Source organism: Colobus angolensis, unplaced genomic scaffold (assembly GCF_000951035.1).
Source record: "Colobus angolensis palliatus isolate OR3802 unplaced genomic scaffold, Cang.pa_1.0 Scaffold228, whole genome shotgun sequence".
NCBI classification, from domain to species: Eukaryota; Metazoa; Chordata; class Mammalia; order Primates; family Cercopithecidae; genus Colobus; species Colobus angolensis.
The window spans coordinates 5,324,698-5,349,732 of NW_012115466.1; the positions used below are offsets into that span (position 1 = coordinate 5,324,698).

Consider the following 25,035-nt stretch of genomic DNA (forward strand, 5'->3'; position numbering starts at 1 on the left):
AAAAAAAAAAAAAAAAAAATAGATAAAATTAATTGAGAAGATCTGGAATGTTAATATAAGGTATTGGTAAATAAAACTACATAATTTCTACTAATTTTGTTTTTTATTTATTTGTGTTTTTATAGTCATGTCGTAAAAAAAATCTTTCATGGAAAACTCTGTTTAGGTATTTCTGGATCCTGTGGGATCAGATTGACAGAAGAAAGGAGATGCTATCTCAAACTGACATCTTCAAACTATCATGCTTTGTAAAATTATGTTTTAAAACCTGTTTACAGCCACACTTGACACTTCTGAGGCCAGATTCTCTAGAATAATTACTAAATCTGGGTTAAATGTTTTCTCTCTTTTATTACCAATTTTATCAGGTGACCTTTATGAAGCATCCAAACTTGGCATTGACTGAGGCCGTTTCCAGTGTATCTTCCACAAATAGTCTTTGCTAATTTTTTTAAAAATAATTGAGAGAAGTGTTTTATGTATTCTGAGAGCCTTTACAAAACATAAGGAAAAGTTGACACTTTTCCAAAAAATTATTTGTGGGTGGAATCCCTACATTTTATCATGTGTATATTATTACTGCCAGAAAAGGGTTAATACCTTAAATATCTAAATATTTATTATAATTAATAATAAAAAGATTTACTTGTCAATAGAAATAGGTAAAGAATAAGAAAGGGGAATTTATATGGAGCTAAAAATAGAAAAGATTTATGAAAAAATCCTAATCAATTCAAATTAAAATGTAAAGAGAGCAATTTTGTCTGGTATATAGTAGATGCTCAGTAAGTATTTTTTACTAAATGAAGAAAGTAACATATTCCATTCATCCAACTGACAAAGGGTTTTAAAAATAATATGAATCTCCAGGATTAATAAGATATGCAAGCAAAAGAAAACAGCATTAGGCAACTACCAATTCAGACTGTGGATATTGAACATCTAGATTCTAGATTTTTTTTAGCCTTTAGTCTTTTTTTAGCCTTTACTAAGAAAGTAAGTGCATTTTAGAACAGAATATAGCCACATTCAAATAACAAACTGCATTTAAAAAATGACAATAGCATTAATATAAATGGCAAAACCATCTCAAGACTTAACCTATAAAAGAAAATTTATTTTAAACTATGTCATTTAAGCAAACAGGATTTAAAATACAAGAAATTTTATGCTAAAGGATATATAAATCAGTATTAACTGCAAATTACTATCTCTGGCAAGAAAATTTCCCCCAGTGTATGCACAGATGGAGGTAGAAAAGAGCAAAGAAGGCAATATCCTGAGTAAGGTCACTGAAAATAGATAGGACTTCTTTTCCATCAGTCTTAATTCCAAAGAAGAGTAGAAAACTCCGAGGGGAAAAAAAAGTGCTGATCTTTCCTTGTCACATTATTGACACTTCGTAATGTTTGGGGTTCTCCAAAAAAATTAATTATTTTATTTCTCTAGAGTTTATCTATCATGCCCAGAAACCATTGACTTCCTGGAACTTTTATTAAGAATTCATATTCTTGCCATGTTTTTCAGATACTGTGTCCTCTGCCAATAAATTCTAATAAATTTTCACTTCTTTTCTTTCAATAACATACTAGAGAATATGATTCAGACTCAAATTAATCACCGATCATGTTAATGGCTCCTAGGAGTTTACTTCCGATACCTCTTGTTATATTAAATCAAACTTGATAGTGTGCTAGATCATGGCTCAGCTGGGTTTTCATAAAAGCACTGGTATTTAATATGATTTATGCCTGGCTTTCTGTTAATATCTTTGGTTATTGTATGCTTTATTTTTAAAACAGACATTCTTAGCAACTGGCACTCCTTTAAAACCTATCATACTTTTAAAATATTTTACAGGAAGCATTTTACGGTAAAACGTGTCCTTTATTTTATATTATAGTCACTTAATAGTGAACACGAACAATTTATTTAATTTATAATCAAAATATTAATATTTTACTTGTGGTTTGGAAAAAGTATCATATATACTTTTAACATATATTCAAAACATATATAAATAAAATGTACACGTTTTGTTTATTTAAAAGGTAAATTACATGAAAGATTATTAGGATGTTGAAAGTATTATATTTTTTAAAGCTTTGCAGCAAAGGAGCAGTTCTGGGAGAACCATTTGATGCATCTGCGGAAGATATAGCAAGCGTGGCGAGTTTCATTGAGACAAAGCTTGTTACCTGTTATCTACGGATGAGGAAACCAGATCTTGCCCTGAATCATGCACACAGGTAAAATCATATACTAATAAGTGCAAGTAAATGCTGTTCATGCTAGTGGAGGGTACTGTCTGAGCCTGCCTGATCACCTTCCATTTCATTTCAACTTAAAGAAGAAACAAACCACATTTATTTACTGCTTGGTTTATGTCAAGTGAGGCAATCATGGAGACCACAAAAATCTCAAAACCTAATGGAAGAAATAGAGACGCAAGAAACTATTCATAATGCAGGGCAAAGCTAAGAGGCAGACAACTGCAGAAGCAAATTGCTGTGGGAAGAAAGGAGGGAGAGAACAGGTAAATAAAGGAGGTGGTATTCAAAGGTAAGAAGGATTGTCAAAACTGCAGTTGTGGAATGGTAGAAGGGAATTCTGACTGTGAAGTATGAGCCAAGACTTGAAAGTTTATGGCTTATTTGGTGATCACATCAGCTGATTCAAAGGATCCTTTGGACAGCTTTCCAAAGGTATGAAATACTTTTTATCTCAGTCCTTAAAATTTTCTTTTTTATATTTCTATTCTTCTTTAGAAGTATGTATCTGTGTGTCTCTATATGACTTCCTAGAGTCCCCAGAGTTACCCAGGCCTGTCTTTTCTTCTATAAAAAAGTACCTCTCCTGTATTTTATGTTGTAGGGGTCTTTCTCTCATGGGTGATAATCAGTTTTTACCTGCAGCAAAGATAAAGAGATTATATTATGCCTTTCAACAGACTCTTTCCTTGGAATTGTGATGACTCTATCCCTCCCTGTCTGACTTTGAGCAATTTACCTAGAACTTTTGTGTTGTTCATTTTCTCATCTCACTTCCTATACTGCTTTTGGATACAAATGGCAAACTAATATCAAAATGAAAATATAATTTCTGCTCTCTTAATAACCAACTGGGAAACATGATTATCAGTTATAGTAAGACTAATTTGTAAATGAGAGATTTATTAGCACAGTAAAAGTCGTTTACAAACTCACATCCACCAGGATGCAAAAGTTGTTTCTACCCAAGATTTTTCACAGCCCTAGTAGTGAACTTAAACTTGACCTCAAGAACCTACAGACAACAAAATCACTTTGAAATTCACAAGACAACCTGTTTGAAAGCCATTCTCCCTCTTAAGTAAACTACAAAACCTAGAGGCAGATTCCCTTTGACATTAAAAGAAAATTTTAATCCCTATATTATCTGGAAATATTTTATGCAACCATAGTTTTCAAAAAACATCAAGATATATGGTCGGTCAAAGAATTTTTTTCTATTTCCATTTGAAAGAAGAAATACTGGAAAGGTAATGTGTATTTCAGTATGTCAAAATATTGCAACTTCTGGGCTACCTGGGTGATTTGTGGGAAAAATATCTGTGAACTATTTACAGACTAAAAAAAATTCGATCATGCAAAAGAAAAGAACATAAATAAGTAAAAATTTTAAACATAGAAATAAACATTTGAAAGCTATTTATAGACTTCAAAATATTCAATCCAAAGGCATGCATAAACAATAATATATTGAGATGCACTGAAAGTAATCATACTTCACCTTCTCCATGGTTATAATCACACATAAAAAGGGCCACCTATATGGCCTACGTTTTAAAGGAAATATCTCTTGGATATCAGAATAGTTTGATGAATTTTTGAATCATATTTAATAATAAAAGGGTTCCAAATGGCATGGTCATGTCAAAATGTAATTAATTCAATGTTATTAAAAGTAAGTAACAGTCTCTGGTTAATACGAATTCAGTAAAAAAAAAAGTAATGAGAACAAAAGATCAAAAATTCCACTGTAATCCAAATGTAAGAACCACAAGATGCTGCAGTTCCTGAGAATGCAAAAATCAGCTTCAGTAGGTTCACTATTTAGAATTAGAAAATTTCTGTTTTGAAACTAAGAGTGCTTTTTCAAGACCTTGAAAATTACTGAATTGAATGTATTTAACAGTGAACAGTAAAATTATCTTTCCTATTATATTAGAATTAACTTTTGTAAAATAATTTTTGCTGCTGTTCCTAAGTTAAACATTAAGTAAGAAATGTAAATCAATAAAGGTTAAACAAACAGTCAATTCATACAATTAACAATGCACCAAATGAAATAAATCATTTTGCTGGTCTGGTCATAGTGCAGAACTGCATAAGTCAGTACATATGATTTTAATATCAAAACATCTTGAAAGATCTTAGATTTTAAAACCATCTGAAATACAATCAACAAATGTGTTTTATAAAATAAGTTAATTAGGATATTTACTCTATAAATAGCTTACAACCATTAGTTATATACTCAATGCAGAATTCTGCTTTTGTATTATTATCACATTGTGAAAGTTGATACTAATCATGAATCAAAATTAAAATATTCCTTTTTTGCATTTATTTGCATTTGCTGAAGCATTTTCTCTTTAATTTTATGGAAATGTGAGGTCTACTGCATATTTTTAGGAGACTCATTAATACAAAAATTAGCTTAAAAACTATCATGTAGTTTTGCTTCTGATAAAAATAAATGCATATTGTTTTGTCATAGAGAAGACTACAAGAACCATAACTTTATGGTTTTAAGATCAACAAAGATATGTTTTGAAATTAATCAGCTAAGCACTGCCATTTAAACTAAAATAGTCAATGATACAAAGACTCTGAAAACAACTATTATCAAAATGGCTCTTCTTTTTATTCATAACATATCCAAAGTGGCAAATATAAGTATTAATTTTTACTTCAACCAAAAGTAATGCTTAGACTCTCCTAACACATTAACTGTCTGCTCACTTCATTAAACCAGTGCCACTGTTTATCAGAAGGTGTTTTGAACATTTCTAGAGACCAATTTGCAATTACTGCTTTCTTATCAAGATTAAAAATTCTGCTATGATTCTTTTCTTATTATATAAATATATTTTGATATAGATACAATTTTGTTGCCACAAGGTGGCAGACAAGATGAAGTCTAAAGTACCAAATGTGTAAGAAAAATCACTATTTTAAAAATTATTTTATAATAGTAATATCTACATTCATTCATTCATTTTAAAAAACTTATTAAATATTTCCACCAAGAGCCTATTCCTGTGCTAGGCAGTGGAGAGCCAGTTATAAATAGAAAATACATGATGCTTATATACCAGCAGAAGTAGCAAACAAAGTGTAAATAAATAAATAAATATTGGCATATATATGAGATGAAGAGTATGATAAATGCTGTGAAGGAAATCAATGTAAGTTATGTTACAGAGGCAGCATAGTATATTTAGTCAGAGCACAAAGTCTAGAATGTGACTGCCTAGGTTCATATTATGACTCCTCCACTCACTAGAATGAATTTAGTTTTCGATAAAACTAGGTTATAATAGTACTACTTCACAAGCACTATTTCACAAGGTTTTGTGAAAAATAATTATAAACCCATGAATTTTTTATTCTAACCATGACACAGTTATTGGTACTGAATCTGCCTTCTTGCTGTAAACAACTGTAAAACTGAACAAAATATAAGAGGCAACTGCTTTGAGGCCTTGGACAATGGTCAGAGCAGGACTGTGATCCCTGAAAGAAGGAAAACACACATGATGAGCCCTATAATCTTCTCAGCTTTTTGCTCGGTTTATTTTTCTGCCCTAGTTCAGGGACATGGATATCAAGTTAAACTGCCGTCTCACCAAACCTAAGAGGCCAAGATTAGAATAGCAAGGCTGCCAAGGAAGCTATAATTACAGGAAACATGGCCAAGAAAGAGGCAGTTGTGTGAAAGGGTGGAGAGACAGAAGTCTGCATGGGAATTTACTGTAAGTTCTTAGCCAAGATCATGCGAGGAAAGAGATTCCATGTAGCAGAAATTGCCTGCCACAGAACTAAGCGCTAAATGGAAATACTTAGATGACCTGCAGTGCTTGGAGATGTTGATGTTGGAGTACTAGGGTAAATAGACCTCACTGAGCACCTCACGTACTCAGTTGAGCCCCAGAAAGATCATACTGCAATAATAAGGACCATAACCTACCAAAAGGACCACAGCTTAAGATTAAATTCAAAGACAAAATAGGCCTGTCCTAACAAAAAATACAGCTAAGCTTCATAAGAACAAGCGTATCTGCCATTGCATTCTCTCACAGGGGGAAAAAACAAAAACAAAAACAAAAAAACCTCAACATCTTAACATATTTTTCAGGAAATATGTCATAATCCAGATTCCCTACAAAGTCTCACCTAAAATATCCAGCATAAAGTTAAAAATTACCACACATGCAAAGAAGTAGGAAAATGAGACTTAAGAAAATAAGCAGTCCATAGAAATAGACTTCAAGATGTAGAACCAGATATAGATCTTCAAGACCCAGATGTAGAACTGGCAAACAAGGATTTCAACAAACCTACGAAAATACGTTCAAGGATCTTAAGGTAAAAATAGTTGTAATGAGTGAAGAGATGAGAATCCCAACAAAGAAACAGAAGCTATAGGAAGAACCAAATGGAGATTTAGCATAGATGAACAAAATATCTGAAATTTAAAATGCACTAATTTATTACTTTAACATCAGTTTGGAGAATGCTAAAGAAAAGACTAGTGAAGTTGAAGACAGACCAATAGAAATTACCCACTGTAAAGACAAGAGATAGACAATAAAAGATTTTTTAAAAATTAATCAATGGCTCAGTGACCTGTCCTCAGGGATAGTGACAAGAAATATAACATACATGTAATTGAAGTCTCAGAGAAAGAGGAAAGAGAAAATAGGATGCACTATACAATAAACATAAAAGGTTATTTTTAATGCTCACTTTTCCTATGCTATTATCAAAGTAGATTTTAAGAGAAGGTGTACTACTAGAGATGAAAATAAGACTCAATTAAAATTTCAAAAATTTTAAAATCTTATAGAGCTTGTTTTCTAACCATAATGGAATTAAATTAGAAATCAGTTTAAGAGTAAGATTCCTAGAAAATCCCTCAAAATACTTGGAAATTAAACCATACCCATCTAAGTAACTCACAGATCAAAACATAAGAAAATTAAACAAACAAAGGCATAGATTTGAATCCCTGTTTTATCACTTACTAGCTTTGACTTTCATAATTAACTTCCCTTTACCTCTGTTTTCTCTTCTTTAAATATGAGTAAACTGCTTAAAAGCATTCCGGAATCTCAAAACCTATCAGGCTTGTGTTTATTATAATCCCACCACCAAAAACAAATACAGGTAATTCTCACTGGTATTAGAAATAAGCTCTATATTTTCATAAAGGAGACTATTATTTTTTAAATACGCTTCTGCCTCTAATCCTAGCACTTTGGGAGGCCAAGGCAGGCGGATCACCTGAGCTCAGGAGTTTGAGACCAGACTGGCCAACATGATGAAACCCCATCTCTACTAAAAATACAAAATTAGCCAGGTGTGGTGGCACATGCCTGTAGTCCCAGCTGCTTGGGAGGCTGAGACAGGAGAATGGCTTGAACCCGGGAGGTGGAGACTGTAGTGAGCTGAGATGGCGCCACTGCACTCTAGCCTGGGGGAGAATTCTGTCTCTAAAATAAATAAATAAAACACCCTTCTGAACATAACATACTCAATAAAGTAGACAATTAGAAAACTCCTATGAAAATACAACTTTTGGGATGTCATCAATCACAATTTTGGGGATAATTATGGTCAAACATGATATTCACTTAAAGCATTACAGATACTCATGAGTTTTAGAAAGAATTGATTCATAGTAGAAGTAATAGGAAATTTGCAAATTTCTTACAGAGATCAAGAAATGAGATATTTTAAATACAATGCTCTCTTCCTTACCAGAACTAAGAGTTGAAAATTTGGCCACTAAAGGTAACACATAAATAACATTAGATAAAATAATTCTCATGACCTTGGATGAACTTAAACAAAACTATAATATAGTAAAAGAATAGGGAACATTGCTGGTGCTAAAAACCATTGCTGGTGCCAGTTTATTGATATGAACAAATGTATAGACTATGAAGTATTAGTGTTGATACTGCTTCTAGGGGATAATAATTGGGAACACAAAAGAAAAGGATGTAATCTTACCTGCATATATCTCTTAATACCTCACAATGTCTTGCTTTGGGAAAACATATGAGTGGTTGTTTTGATGATATTGCCACTCATTTCTGAAAGACATTACATTATCCATACTCATTTTCATCAACCGTTAAAAGAAAGGCTCAACGAAGAGAATGTTTGTTCTTACATATCTCCTTCTGTGATTCATAGATTACTGATTGTTTCTTCCAATTAAATGAAACAAACACAGTCTCTGTGTGTGTGCCCATGTGTGCATGAGTTTATGTTCATATGGGCTTTCAAATGTGAAAAAAATAAAAGAAAATCCTGGTATTGCTATTTTAAAAGCATTCTTGAATCTGGTTGGTCTTTTTGCAAGTTAGGCATTTTGCCTCCTTGAGAAGTCAGGAGAAATAAAAATGCTATATGGATCGTTAGTACTTTATGTCTCTTGCTATTGTATTCCCATGAAAATAAATCCACCTATAAAAAGATGCTTTCTCTGAAGATCACATTAAACATTCCAACTCATCCTTTAAACCCTAAAAAAATATAAAAAGGATGCTAATTTTTGTGAAAGGGCAAAGATTATACTTCTTTTGTTTCTACTGTAGGGAACAACTATTATGTAACACCTTTCTGCAGTGCAAAGTTGACTACATCGAGAAGTAGTTCTTAAGCAGGAACAAGGACAAGCATTCACTGAACACCCACCATGTGGCAGGTGGAAACTCGGCCCTTCATAAGCTATCTCACTTAGTTCTTCCACTAACTTCCTGAGAAGGTTTTCTTATTACCATTTCCCTGGCAAATAAACTACATCCCAGCAAACCTATGACATTACAGTCACTAATCCTCCTCCAAAAATTCTAGTTGTCATGTCATTTCATCGTGAAAATGATGGAAATCATACCACCTTTAAAATCTGGAGGACTTCCCTTGCAGGTTACAGCAGCATTGAGAAATACTAGACATTGTCTTTGAAATCATAGAACGCAGATTTCAGCTACCACTTCACTCACTGGGTTGTAAAGCCTTGCTTTCGTCATGTGTGATTTGTGAATAATAACAACACAACAACAATATAACAACAATTTTACAATATTGACACAACACAACTTTTAAATCACGAGATTCTACTAACATACGTCCACTTTCTTCCCCTTTCTTATACCTGAAATCCTCCCTCTTCTTTGTGATTATCATATGAATTAGTAAAATAGCCTTGCAGGGTAAATACATAGACAGACTTGTATAAAAAGTAAGAAAAATGATAATGAGGATTAAAGCAAATAAATTCCAGAAAATAATTAAATATAACTATATATTATCCAAATTAAAATGGCTAAGTTTCTAAGGGTCATCATTTGTTTCTCTTAATATGAACACAAGAAACAGGATCCAGATGGCTAAGACATCTAATTAGAGGTTTCTTTACTAAAGAAGAAAAGGAGGAGAAAGAAGAGAAGAACGAGGTCGGGGGTAGAGAAGGAAGACAACCATGACTATGTACAATAAGAGAGGAAAATGTAAGGACATAGCAAAGACAGAGAAAAACAGATTAGGCCCCTCTTGAGCTTTTAATCACAGGCATGTTCTGAAGGTGGATCAGATTCCCTGAGGAGCCTTCCAAATTACACAAGACATGATAAAGGGATCATATTCTGTTTATTTTAAATACACTCACCACCTTTTAAATGCATATATTGATCATTTTTTTATTTTAACATAGCTTGCAATTATTAATTAAAATAGCTCTGCCTACAGCGCTCCTGTATTGCCTCTATGACACTTTCCCATGCCTACCACAGCTCTTCATCCAGACATTTTATCTTCTACCCTTATATTCAAGTTGACAGCAGTTTAGTTTATAATCATCTTGCTTGATGTTTTCTTTCTCATCTTAGTTTTCACTCTTTCTCTTCTTAAAATTTAACCTCATCTTATCCCTGAGGTCGGTGCCCACTTGGCATTTATCTTTCCCATTTACTCATGAATATGAAAATAGCTTATAAATGAGGAAACAATATATACACTTAATGGAGTAGTATTGTTATGAAACAATGCATCTGTTGTTGGGGAACTCTTTAGAATGTGAATCTACTAGTTATTATTGATCTGTTCGTTGCTTTTGACTTCCACGCGGTCCTTAGAAAACAGATTAGGGTGTGCTAATGCACAGCTCCCACGCTGAGGACTGCCTTCGGGAGATGTTCATTTTGATACTTGAAGCTGGCAAGAAGGCTGCACAGGTACTCCTTGTGAGTGGGTTTATCATGTTATTTTAGGATGATTCTTTTATATTTGTTTTTCACTTTCTAATATATCAGCTCTAAAATCCATTCTAATGAGTTGAACAACTCATTTAGCCTTTCTGCAAACTCTTCCTCTGTAATTCTCACTGGGGCATTAAAAACATTCATGTACTTAAGATTTTAAAAGTTCTCAAACATGTAAGTGGTGTGTCCGGGGGTTTTTAAAAAAAAAAGTTCTAGATTGTCAAGGATTAACTCTATAATTACAGATAAAGAGAGAAGTTGTAAGATTCCTTGTACTATAGGGAAACAAACTTCAGAAATCAAAGGCCTGAATTTGAATCCTTGCAAAATTGCTAGCGAGTCTTGACTTTCTCAAGTCACATAATTGCCCTTAGCCTCAATTTCTGGATTTCTAAACATAAGATCATGACAATATCTTCCTCAACACTTGTGAAAGTGGTCAAATGACATTACAGATGTGAAACTGTTTTGCAAATGGAAAATTTCTGTGCAAATTTCATCCTTAATGTCACCTTTGTGACATTTCAAACACCTCAGGTGACCAGCCTGAAATTTTACGAGTCTAGAATCACGAACTTCTTTTCCTGAGCACATTTGTTCTATTTAGCACAGTGAGTGGCTGGTCTATTTAATGCTTATCAACAAGGAGAAAACTATTTTGATGGTCCCCATGGGGACATGTCTGTTTTTAGCCTCCCAATTTGTTGCCTCTACATGCAAAATATTTCCAGACAAGTGGTGAAAAACTGAAATAGGTAAGGACCAACACTAAAACTGAGAAATTCTAGGGAAACATAGAGAGCTGATGAATACTAGATATCCAAAAATACTTTAAAAGATTAGCTTAGAGGAAAACTGGAAGACTATCCACATTTCCAAATTTAACCAGCACAGTTTTAAGGAACTAAAACTCATTCCCACTGAATCTGCCTCACCCAGGCTATACTGTAAAACTGATGTTTGTGTCTTGTTCTCAAGGCAACTTCCCTCAATGTTTTTTTGCCCTAATAGTCCTTTCTGGGACATTTGGTGTGGAGAAGTCACTATATAGGCTATTACATACAAGGTTACAAGTAGCAAGAGACAAACCAGTCTTTATCGGAGATAAAAAAATAAAAGACTCAGATGCCAACCCCTACTCATTTTATAACTCTTGCCAGCCTATGCCTGATATTTAAAATTTTCTCTCTTCCTTTCCAGATAGAAATCTCTTGTTGAATATGCATGACTCACTCTCATGCTAGTAGTTTACCTTTGAAGAGCAGATGACCTTACAAACAGACACCACTCTGCTATCCCTTTGACTTTTCACATTTCAATAATGTGCATTTTATGGATATGAATATTTTTTAGGATGTTCCATACATATTCTACATTACTGACAACACAGCATCAGCCTTAACAGGCGTTTTGCAAATCGTGTGGCTGTACTGTTATTGCTGTATTTCCTCAAACCATTCCTCACTTTCTTTTCTGTTGCTATGGCAAGAATTCCTCATGTTCATCCTCTCTTGGGCTTGTGACCTTTTCTCATTTCTTGTTGAAGTCTGAAGAGCAGCCATATGTTAAGTTATAACACCTTTAGTTTGAGAAGAAATGTCTCCTTGGTGGCACTGTCTATAACTTTGCTCACAGGTTATAGATATGACATACACCTTTCTTATGATTCTTTCTCACTGGGGAAAATGCAGACCATGTACCTTTCCTGGCTCACCTAGGCAAAATGATTTCGTAATTGGATAGAAATGTTCTTATGTTATTACCAGTTATTAAACTTTTCCTAGCAAATATGACCTCCTTGACACAGAAGACAGTTGAATTCAAAGCAGTGTTTGATTTTTGAATGCTTAACAATGAGAAATTAGCAGATGAAAGAAATATATACTTTACTCTACATTTAACCTTATCATTTTGCTTTGTTTTTAGACTTCTAGTTTCTATAAGCTTTCCTTGTGGAATCTGTTCCACACATACAGGCTCTGGGAAAGTAGCTCTTGGTTTTTGTGGAAAGAAAATAACGTGAAAATAGCATCGAGAAGTCACATGTACGTACCCAAAAAAGGCAGAGAGGGTATTTTCGTCTTAGGAAGGAGGGCAAAAGGATGGTGTAATATAATGCAAATTATCCAACAAGTGTGTTCCATGTGCTTCTTCATCTTCATTCTTGTAGTTACAGCCTTCATCCAAATTTTGACTATTTACTTATATAGTGATCCTCAAACTTGGAGGATTTTACCATATTTTTAAACATTATATAATTTTATATTTTAATGTCGTTATATTTTTAAACATTATTAAAGATACCAAAGGGTTTTTCCTTATGTGAGTCTCATCTATAAATATTTGCCATATAGAAATGACAACTTAGAAATTAAAATGTATTTATTTACTCATTCACTTCAAAATGATAATCCCATTACATGTTAATGTAAATGGATATTTTGTGAAAAAAATAACTGCAATATTTTTAAACATGCATGAAAGCAGTAACATTGTCTGACATTCTGCAAGAGTGATTTCATAAAAGGAAGCTGAGTGCTCATATCTGATCCTGCATTCAATCAATTATAATATGGTTGACTTATATGAACAACATTCAATGTCACACAAGGTATGCAGCTAGACAATGAAAGATAATTTGAATAGTCTTTTCAGATAATTTTGAATATTCTTCTTTGATACTACACCAAGACTTGACAAGTGGTAGTTTCTTAATGATTAATTGCAATATGGATTCTGAAACCATGTCAATTTAACGTGGTACTCTGTAACATTAAAAGCCATTAGTTCATCTTATACTTTGATTGGATTGTTTATCCATTCATGAGCTAGTAATATCGCCTATTGGTCATTTCAAAAATATGCAGATTTCCAAACATTGACACATTTCATTATGCAAAACCAAATGTTTAAATTGCAGTTGTTAATATCGCCAACCTCATCAGAAAGTCTTAGAGAATTGGGTGACTGTCAAGCTCACAGTGACAGATGTATAAGTTTTCCAAAATACTAATTTTTGCTTGAAAGCTCAAACTTTTATCACTAGCAATATATACTGTCAGTTGTGTTCCTTTAAGTGACAGGCACACATTTCATTTTTTAGAAAATGTCTGCCAAATTTCAAGTCTGATAATCATAATTTGTTCATCATTCTTCCAAGAAAAATATAGTGTTCCATAAAAACAGTGGCTAAATCAGCTCACAAATGTAAACAGTGGCACAAGGGCAGAAGTGCTTTACCCCAAGACAGCTATTATATTTTGGTATGCACAAGAAGTGCTTGATACATACTTCTTATATCATCCTACCAAATGTTAAAGAGACATGTACTCAAGGATTGAAATTGATTTAAAAATAAATATATGGGCTGAGTGCCCATAATGGTAAAGAATACACTCAGTGAATACCAGAACAGTTTGGTATCACCTGTTTGCTTCCTGCAAAGAAGCCAGTTGTTTTCCCCATCATGCTTTTGCAACATTGGTGCAAATGTCAATACAGTGAAAATGGAAAATAATTTCTTAATATTATTATGAAAATTGATTTCATGAGCCCCTGAAAATGTCAATGAACCTATAGAAAATTTACAGGCCGCACGTTGACAACAACTCTACTTTTTCACAGAATCATTAGCATTCTCCCAGCAATTGGATTTTTCATCAGAGTAGTTGCAATAGTTGTCTTCTTTAAAAGTGTTTCCATCATGTGCTTTCTTAGTAATCCCTGAAGCATTAGTAGTTTCTTTCATAAAATTAAAAATCCTTTCACTAATGAACAGCCCTTAATAGACTCCCACCTTCCCCAGTGGTCAATTTATTGCTTTAGCCAAGCTAATTTACATGGCAGTTGTTAATATGGCTTACCATCCTCTATCACCAAGTCATTTCTGAGCCTCTCTCCCAATGTGAATTTTCTACCTTCCTTCCCTTGATGAGACTATTTCAAAGGCAACTCGAAACTCACTTTCTTTGGATTTTTTTCCAGATTAGCTCTTTTTACCTTTTAAATTGTCCTATCATTGGAAATCCCCTTTCTAAACCTTTTATTTTTTCCATCTCCCTTGCAAGCATCCCACAATTTAACTGTTTCAAGTTTTAATGTGTTGTTTACTGGTTATGTATGTATTTTTATTATTTCTCTCAACTAGGTTAATACTTTTAGTTGAGGGCTAGTCAGTTAGTATCCAATGTAACATTTTCAACAAAAACAACACAATATATGCTGTTGTCGTTATATTCACAGAAATGGCAGCACTACTAAAAATATCTGGAAAGCGTATTCTTTCCAAAGTAATGTGCTGTGACACTCTATTTGGTGCAAGTCACAACAGGTTGAGACTCAGTACAGTGAGCCAAAGAGGACAGAATGTCAAAATGGGAGATTTAATCATCTTTGTCAATAAAGAAAGGAGTGTGTATTACAAAGAAAAACCATTAATATATTCATTTATAATATTAGTAATTAGTAGATTTCCCTAATTGGAATCACTTAAAGAAATGGTAATTTGATGTATAACTAAACATTGAATCCAGTATTGATATAACTCCCATATCAAAGTCCATATCCAATTCAAATTTTGACTTTAAACTTGCAAACTGTAGTATATAACCTGGTGGTTTAGCTGGGCTGGACATTATCTACATAAACTCAATGTCCATTGTGGAACTCCGACTAATTCTGTTAATTTAGCAAAGGAAAATCAGAGACAATATTTAGAAGTCCTACAATGTCATAAAGCATAGGAATAACAATCAATATTTCTCTTTTGGTAAAAGGGCTACAAAGGACTTAGTAGGTAAAATATTGTTATCTGGATGTAATTTAATACTTCCACAGATCAAAAAATTATGACGTTAATATGGGTAATTTTAATACCTGATACACAAATGGTCTTGATTTTTCTGTCAAACGTCCCTCTAATTCTAAAACTCTAACATCAAAAATCCCTCTAGTTTTCAGACTCTAAAAGAAATAAGGGTATGATTTTATTATCCAGTAGAATTACATAATGGAATTCAGTATACTATATTTCAGTTCATTTTTAAAATTCTTGTATAATTTGCTATGTGAAGGCAGCATAAAAAATAATAGAATACGGACAGACACTTACTTCCATATAATAAGGCTACTCAAAATATTAGTTTAAGTATGCATTTACCTTTCTGGCTCTTTTCTTTAAAACCTGAACAGTGATTGGAACATGGTTTACACTCAAAAATTGTTGCTGAATGAATCATAAGTAATTTCCAACAGGTAGAACAGAGGGAAGTGTATTCATTATACCTTTCAAAACTAATCATTCTAAAATACATCTCGGCCAGGCGCGGCGACTCACTCCTGTAATCCCAGCTCTCTGGGGGCCTGAGGCAGGCAGATCACTTGAGGTCAAGAGTTCAAGATCAGCCTGGCCAACAAGGTGAAAACCCATCTCTACTAAAAATACAAAAATTAGCCAGGCGTGGTGGTGCATACCTGTAGTCCCAAGCTACCTGGGAGGCTGAGGCAGGAGAATTGCTTGAATTTGGGAGGCGGAGGTTGCAGAGAGCCGAGATAATGCCACTGCACTTCAGCCTGGGTGCCAGAGTGAGACTCCACCCCCCCAAAAATAAAATAAAATAAAATAAAATAAACCTCACCCAAGTAACACAGCAAATGGAAAAAAACATGTGAAACTCAACACACCACTCTTGAACCACCATCACCAATCCTCCACCCTCCCCTCCAGTATTAGACAGACAGATGTGTAGGGCCTCACATCTACATCTTTGGTTTCTGAACCTTGATAACTTTTCTACAAGAGAGCTGATAGCTGATATTTTGGTTCACAGACTCCCAAAGATAATAGGGCCAACACTGTATTATTTTTTAAGAGAAAATGTCAAGAACGAAAAATGAAAATGTCAAAAGATAGGTTGATACACTGTATTACTTAAAGACTATTTTGTTGGGAGAACTGACCAAGTGATTTACTAACAGCTTTTACCAAACAGACTCGGGATTACAAAGTAGATGACAAAATAAATGGGAATTTATTTCACGTTCACTCTATCCAGGCATTTGACAGATGAAAGAAAAAATGGAAAGACACAGTCTACAAAGATGAGGATCTTTTTTCAGATTTTCAAATTACAAAAAAAAAAAAAATTGGGGGAAATTGTTTTCAAATGCCCTACTTACCTATCTCTATGCTGTTATTACATAAACTGCCTTTTGTTCCTGATCACATCTGCCTAACGTAGAAACTGTAAGATTCTGTATATTTGATGTTCAACTGGGATACAGGCACAGAGGTTGATGGAGGGTGATCCTTGATATATTCAGGTCACAAGAGATGTAGATCTCATTCATGAACCTTAGGTATGATTAGGTTCTCTGGAAGCTCCTGAGGAAATGTTGTTTAGCCACTTTATTAACATTGATTTATTCTGTAAACATTTACTGAGTGCCTATTATGTGTCAGTCATTTACTTAGGTGCTGAATATATAAAGGTAAATGATAATGGTGAGTATTACTTCCCATTATGGAGAAGTCTGCAGTAGATAAAGAGTAATTAACTGAGTAAGAAAGTCAGAGAAATGTAGAAAAAATAAATGTTCTCCATTGCTCAAGAAGGCATTTCACGGCATGCTTCTAAAGATTCAGTAATCATACTTATTTTTGATGGTTATTTGATGCATGTTAACTGATAATACTCCTTTGGATGAAGAACATGGAAGACTTGAAGCCCTAGGAGACTCCCTTCTAAAGGTTCTTATTTTATGGATGATCCATTAAATGTATTATTTGAATCCCCCACTGTAATATTATAAATTCTGTCTTCCTAAACAAGGTAATGTCATACTCAAATTTCAGAGTAAAATATACTTGAACATAGATCCTGATTTTTAGTGTGTTTTTATTACTAGCTCTATAAAGAAGATAGAGAATATAATATTTCTTTCTGACTACATACTTTTCAGTGTTGTGACAATATAGCAAATCTTTTAAGTAATTATTTCATAAATTATTTGTCACGTCAAGAAATAGGTGTTTGTTGTTCACTTGAGATAATTCTGTAATTTAATATTTTTCACATTTAACTAGTTGTAGAATTAATTGCAATTTTGGGGGCAAAACATGAAAGATAATATTTGAGTTGTTTTCTGTTTGACTTCTCTAAACCTCATTTTCTTCTACTGTGCCACATACATGCTGAGATTTCAAGTAATATTTGAGAATGATTTCTTGTTGTTATTTCCCTGAAGTTAGGTTTTACTTTCATGCTTTTGCAAAAACATACTTTGCTAGTGTTTTGGCAGAGCTATATGCTTTGTTTGACAATAATTTATGGTAATTTTCTTATTTCAAAATCCAACACCTTTATTTCTAATTTTATGCTCTAATACTTCATAAAGTAGTTCTTTTTCTCCAGTGTAAATTAAATTGGGTTATTCCATTTTTCTATCTTGATTATCTATTGAAGATATTTAAACTACATGAACTTTTTAATTCTTTTCAATAAGCAGAGGACTATTATACTTCATTTTGGTTTTAATTTAATTCTAATGATCAATCTTTTGTAGCAAGTCAGTTGACCAAATAAGACAAAACTACTAAGATTTCACTGAATCTCTGTATAGTGACAGCACTGTTGTATAAGTTTTCTTTCTATTCTCATTTTTTACCTATCCCAGAATTTAAGTTACTAGATGGAGATTTAGTACTATGCCAACAGCCCATGTTTAAAGAAGCTGTAAGAAGCAGCAATATGGAACACTTGTTGATTTTTCTGTAAATCTGTTACTGAGAACACAGATTGTTACATTATGGGGCATCTTTGGATAAGCTCATCTTTCTGATTGTAGCCCAAGAAATACTTGAGATGAACAACTGCTTGTTTAATACTGGCTACGTGACCCTCTTTTCATTAGCTACCTGCAAATTTAGATGTGTAGTCCATCTCAATCAAACTTTTAGGATCTTAAGATGTAATATTTGTACACTAACCTCATCCAGCCTTCATCTTAACTATCTCTACTTTTAATCTTGCTTCCACATTCAGTTATTTTTGTTGTCATTTTAACTGTGGTAAAATACACATAAAATGTACGATCTTACCCAGTGTTAAGTGTACAGTTCAATTGTGTTAACTACTTTCACATTGTGCAAGCAATCTCCAGAACTCTTCTAATCTTGCAAAACTAAAAGTCTATGCCCATTAAATAACAAATCCCTGTTCCCCTTTCCTTCTGTCCCCTGGCAATCACCATTCTACTTCCTGTCTTCATAAATTTGACTACTCCAGGTATCTCATAAAAATGGAAGCATATAGTATTTCTCTTTTTGTGTCTGACTTATTTCACAAAGTATAACGTCTGAAATGCATTCATGTTGTAGCATGTGTCTTAATTTCCTTGCTTTATAAGGCTGAAGAGTATTCCATTGTATGTTAGGTACCATGTTTTGTTAATCCATTCATCCATGAATGGACGTTGGGTTGCTTCTACCTTTTGATTATTATGAATAATGCTGCTTTGAACATGGGGATACAAATGCTTCTTGGAGACTCTGATTTCAATTAATTTAGGTATATACACAGGAGTGGAATTGCTGGTTCGTGTAGTAATTCTATTTTTAACTTTTTGAGGAATTTTCATACTTTGTTCCATAGTGGGTGCATTGTTTTACAATCCCACAAACAGTGCACAAGCATTCTAATTTCTCCACATCCTTGCCAACACTTTTTCTTTCTGATTTTTTATAGTGGCTATTCTAATGGGTGTGAGATGGTATCTTATGGTGGTTTGGGTTTGAATTTCCCTAACAGTGATGTAAATATCTTTTCATATGCTTATTGGCCCTTGGTATATCATCTTTGGAAAAATGTCTATTAAAGTTCTTTGTCCATTTTTAACAGGGTTACCTTTTAAATTGCTGTTGACTCAAAGGAGTTTCTTATATGTTCTGGGTATTAACCCTGTGTCAGATATATGATTTGCAAATATTTTCTCCCATTCTGTGGGTTGCTGCATTACACTGTTTACATTGTCCTTTGACGAACAGAAGTTTTTAATTTTGATACAGTCCGATTTGTGTATTTTTATTTGTTTCCTGTGAGTTATTTTTACTTTCATTTAACTTCATAAGTGTTTTATAAACTACCTTAATCCCTTCCTAGGACAGAAGATAGATAGATAGATAGATAGATAGATAGATAGATAGATAGATAGATAGATAGATAGATAGTAACCACTGTCTCTTCAATATTAGGCATCCTGTCACTTACCTGTGATATTTTAATTTTCCCATTGTTATGAATGTTTTTCAAATTTATTAATGGCATGAATATAACAAATAGGTCCTACACATCTGAAAAAAAGCTATCCATAATTTCTGAATGTGGTGGCATGCACCTGTGGTCCCAGCTACTAAGATTGAGGCTGCAGTAAACCATAATCACACCATTGCACTCTAGCCTTAGCAACAGAGCAAAACCCTGTATAAAAATAAAAATAAAAATCTATCCTTGTAGGGAGACAATTACCCGCGTGTATAGCATTTTTGCATATCTTGTGACCAAGGCACTGACTGGTCTTTGCTCCAGACTATCTTTTCAAAGATGGTTGTACAGCAAACAGCCTTGGAAGAAAAGACAAGTCTTGTTACAGCCTTGCCAGATGTGGTGCTTCCCCTTAGAGCAAAAGATAGGCAAGCTTAGAGCCCATCACAAAATATTCACATTCTCTAAACTCATATTTTTCTCACGTGGTACAACCTACTGCATGTGAAGGTGTCACCTGACCTTTCTTTCATCACCATCTGAGATCTATAGTTCAGAGAACCGGAAAAAAAAAAATGAATTAAAAAAACCTCTGATTACTGTTATTGCTGTGAACAATAAACTGTCCTTTGTCTCTGACCCTGGAGGCTCATATCTTCTACCAGCTTCCATAAAACTATTTCAAGCTAACTTGTTAGTTTGCAAGTAGGGAAAAAAAATCTCAGGCTCTTCACAGTGCTGGATAATGCATTATAAGAAATTTTTGTGAGTATACTTCAAAGTCATTTAGCCTAATCTCCCACTCAATGAGGAATTTCTTCTACATGTCCTGACAGATGGCATTCTAAATATCATTTAAATGTTTCCAGTAAAAGGAAACTCTCCTGAAAGCCTGTTGGATCACTGGTTAGTAAGTTCCCCCTTATGTTGAACTGAGCTATTTGTAGCATTATAATTGGTTTTTGCCTGGCCTCATCTGATATTACATTGAATAATTCTTCTATATTCCATATGGAAGGAAGGACTTTGTATTTGAATATATTTACTGCGGCTCCGACTGATATTATTTTACTTTCTAAGCATATTTATTTCATTCCATATTCTTCACACACACTGTTTTCCAAATCACTCATTCTAGATACCCTCCAATATGGCAATGATCTTCACAGATGCTCAGAACTATAGATGAATTCAAGGGACTATATGACTAAGGCACAATTCAGTGAAAACATCACTTATTATTTGAAAATAATGCGTTATATTGATTTAGCACAAAATTTTATGTGCAATTTTTGTAGTTCTATTATATTATCATATCATTTAGCTTGCAGTTAAAATATTCAGATTTTTTCCATGTGATCAAACTCAAGCCATGATTATCTTTATAAAATGATTGTTTATAATTTATAACATAAGATTTTTTATTTTTAAACAGTCCATATTATTTTAAATTTTGCTTCTGTCATCAGTTATATGAGTTCCTGTTTCAGTACAATTTATGCCATTTGAAAATTTTATTGACATCCTTTCAATTTCTTAACCTTAGTTCACTAATGAAAATAAGGTCCACAAAAAGGGCTAAAGACATTTCATTAGATTCCTTATTTCATAATAACACAGGCCATACTTACATAGCATTAATCAGTTATTCAATTGGTTATAATCTACAGAATGACGCCATTATCCAGCATAAATGTCACCATCTTGTCTGTAAAGTTATCATGATTTGCTGAAATTAAAACATTCCATGTTCCTGACTTTCTCTAGATCTACCACCTATTTCTATTTTAAGAATGTCAGCAAGTTATTAGAAGAATAAGAGGAATGTTTTCTCGGGAGGATGAAAAAATCATTACTTTGCTAACAGTTAGACAAGATAATGGTAACTAGACAGGCATCTTTGCCTAAATAAGAAATTGAAAAAAGAAAGAAAGAGGAAAGAAGGAAAGAAAGAAATTCCTTCCCTAATTCTTAGTCTCATATAAAGCTAAAGTCTGAAATGCCTGGGGTAGTGATAGCAGACATTCACATTCTCAGCACCCAGGCAAAAATCCATAGCTTCTGATTGAGAAGTAGAAGCAAAACATACGTCTCTGGGGAAGAAGTCAGAAATTATCCTGCCCCCATGGCCACTGAAGGAAGGGTAAAGCATAAACCCTCTGCTGTGGGGAAGAGATAAAAAGAGATAGAAACCACTCTTGGGCCCGGGGAAGATACCAAGAGGAGTTTTGCTACCACCAGACAAGAAGCAGAAAACACTCTCTAAAATGAGACCAACCACATGTTCAGTGCAGGGTTCGCCTGCTATGAGGAAGAGTCCCAGAATGAGGAGGAAAAGGAGAGAGAATGGAACAGAGATAAAAAAAAAAAACAAAAATTTTCCAAAATTAAAGGGAAAACAATAAAATTCAAGTCCAAGAAGCTTAGAGAATTCTGAGGGAAGTAAAACAAAACAAAACAACAGCAACAACAACAAAAAATGGTACTGGAGGTGACAAAGAGTACAACAGGCAAAGAAAGTAAACAAATGTTATAGACTAGAAAGAAAGAAGTAAGTCATCTTTATTTGCAGAAGATGTAGTCATCTATGTAGAAAATCCCAAAGTATTTTTGGAAACGCTTTTGGAACTAATAATTAAGCTTAAGTTGTATGATGTAGCAGAATACAAGGTCAACATAAGAAATCAATTATGTCTCTATAAATTAGCAATGAACAATCAGAATTGAAATTTTAAAATCATTGCCAATTATAAGGGCAACAAAAAATGTCAAATGTTTGGAATAAATCTAGTGAACTTTGTGTAAGATTTTCACGTTGAAAACTACAAAATATTGATGAGAAATTAAAGCCTTAATTATGGAGAAAAGTGCTATATTTATCGAGCAGATGACTCAATATTATTAAGATGTCAATAGATCCTATAGTTTTCTATAGACTTATCAAAACCCAGCAGACATTTAACCAATTAACAGGCTACTTTCTTAAATGTAAATGGAAAAGTACAGAATTTCAATGAGCCCAAACAATGTTAGGGGGAAAAAAAAGAACGAAGTTGGGAAGATTTAAACTACCTGATTTAAAGGTTTATTATAAATCTATAGTAGTCAAGACTGTAATAAAGGCATAGGATAGACAAATAAATCAACAGAACAGAATATTCCATTCAGAAATTGACTCACACATATATGGTTAATTGATTTTTGATAATCATGTCAAAGTTATTCAATAGAGAAAGAATAGTCTTTTCAATTAGTGGTGCCAGGAAAATTGTAGATTTATAATAAAAAATAAAATGTCTTTATCTTTACTTCACACCATAAACGAATTCAACTCAAATAGTTTATAAATGTTAAAACTATCAAACTTTTTGAAGAAAATAGGAAAGAAATTCTTTGTCACCTTGGATTAAACAAAATGTTCTTAAACAGTATATTTTAAAGGTATAAACGGTAAAAGAAAAACAGTCGATAAGTTGGACATCATCAAAAATCTGCTCGTCAAAAGAAACTATTGAGAATATTAAAAGACAAGCCACAGACTCAGAGAAAATATTTGCAGTATATGTATCTTAAAAAGAATTTGCATCCAAAATACATAAAGAACTCTTACAACACAATAATAAGGAAACTGCCCAGTTTTTTAAAATGGCAAAAGATTAACAAGGACTTCACAAAAGAATATATACAAATGGCCAATAACCACATGAAAAGATCCTCAGCATCTTTAGTTACTAGGGGAATGCAAACTAAAGCCACAATGAGATACCATCTACACCTATTACAGTCGCTAAAACTTTAAACACACACATTCATACATGCTGATCATACCAGTTCTGGGGAAGATGCAAAGCAACTGGAACTTTCATGCATTGTTGGTGAGAATGCAGGATAGTACAACAGCTTTGGAAAGACGTTTAGGAGTTTCTTACAAAGTTGAGCATATGCTTAGACTAGGACCCAATATTCTCACTCCCCGGTATTTTACCATAAGAAATGGAAGTTTGTATCAAAAGATTTATATATGAATGTTTACAGCAACAGAAACAAAAGAATGTTCATCAGTTGGTGAATGAATAAACAAATTGTGGAAAATGCTAATAGTTAAGCAATAAAAGGAAGCAAACTATTGATACATACAATAATATGGATGAATCTCAAAACCATTATTCTAAATGAAAGAAGCCTTACATATAGGGTATATACTATATTACCCATTTACATGATATTCTAGAGAAGGTAAAACTATAAAGTTGGAAAATAGATCGGTGGTTGCCAGGAACTGGGCGTAAGGGAAGAAAACTGATTAAAAAGGAAAGTGAGAGAACTGTTTAGCACGGTTGTAAATTTCTGTATCTCTGTTGTGTTGATGTCTATGTATTTGTCAAAACAGACCAAACCATACACTTTTAAAAAGTGAATATGACTGTATATAAATTAAAACTGACTTAAATAAAAATATGTTGGAAAAAATTTAACTTTCTGAAAAGTATTATAGAACATGAATATAAACAATAAGAATATTGCCTTTGAAAACAAGCTGGGTTTAAAACGGTAATAATCACCATTAAAATTTACTTCTCAAAAGACTTCCCAAGGAATTTGAATGAAGTAAAGGTGTCTAGAAGTTTTATTTAAATCATTAAAAATTTAACGTTATCTCCAGTGATTTCAGACTAACAATACCTTAGAAATGAATATATTATTTCTTCTACATACCATTAAAATATTTTTAACACTGAACCATTTATTAATTTTGATATATATCAGAAGAAGAAATTGTACAAGATATTCTCTATTTACATTGTAATAAAATGGGAAATTAACAGTAAAAGTTATATGAAGAAAACCCTTTTGAAATTGAACAATGCTGCCCTAAATAATTAAGAGGAATTAAAATCTATAATTAGAGACTAGGAGAGAAAACTATAACGAGAATAAAATATACCCTTTCATTCTTCAGGATACGGTCAAAGCTAAAATTAGTTTAAAAATTCAAACCTTTAAATGCTTTCTTTAGGCCAGGCGCGTGGCTCAAGCCTGTAATCCCAGCACTTTGGGAGGCCGAGACGGGTGGATCACGAGGTCAGGAGATCGAGACCATCCTGCCTAACACAGTGAAAACACGTCTCTACTAAAAAAATGCAAAAAACTAGCCGGGCGAGGTGGCGGGCGCCTGTAGTCCCAGCTACTTGGGAGGCTGAGGCAGGAGAATGGCGTAAACCCGGGAGGCAGAGCTTG

At 33.3% G+C, this 25,035-nt stretch overlaps 1 protein-coding gene across 1 annotated transcript in view; it reads left to right on the forward strand.

Annotated features, from left to right (window-relative positions):
- LOC105513303 (spermatogenesis-associated protein 16) overlaps nucleotides 1–25,035 on the forward strand; it is a gene marked incomplete at its 3' end in the record, with an annotated part of 232,366 nt that overhangs the window by 102,254 nt on the left and 105,077 nt on the right. The window contains exon 3 of the mRNA XM_011944144.1: nucleotides 2,104–2,249. Within this exon, the coding sequence (XP_011799534.1) occupies nucleotides 2,104–2,249 (146 nt within the window). The remainder of the gene's footprint in view (nucleotides 1–2,103; nucleotides 2,250–25,035) is intronic.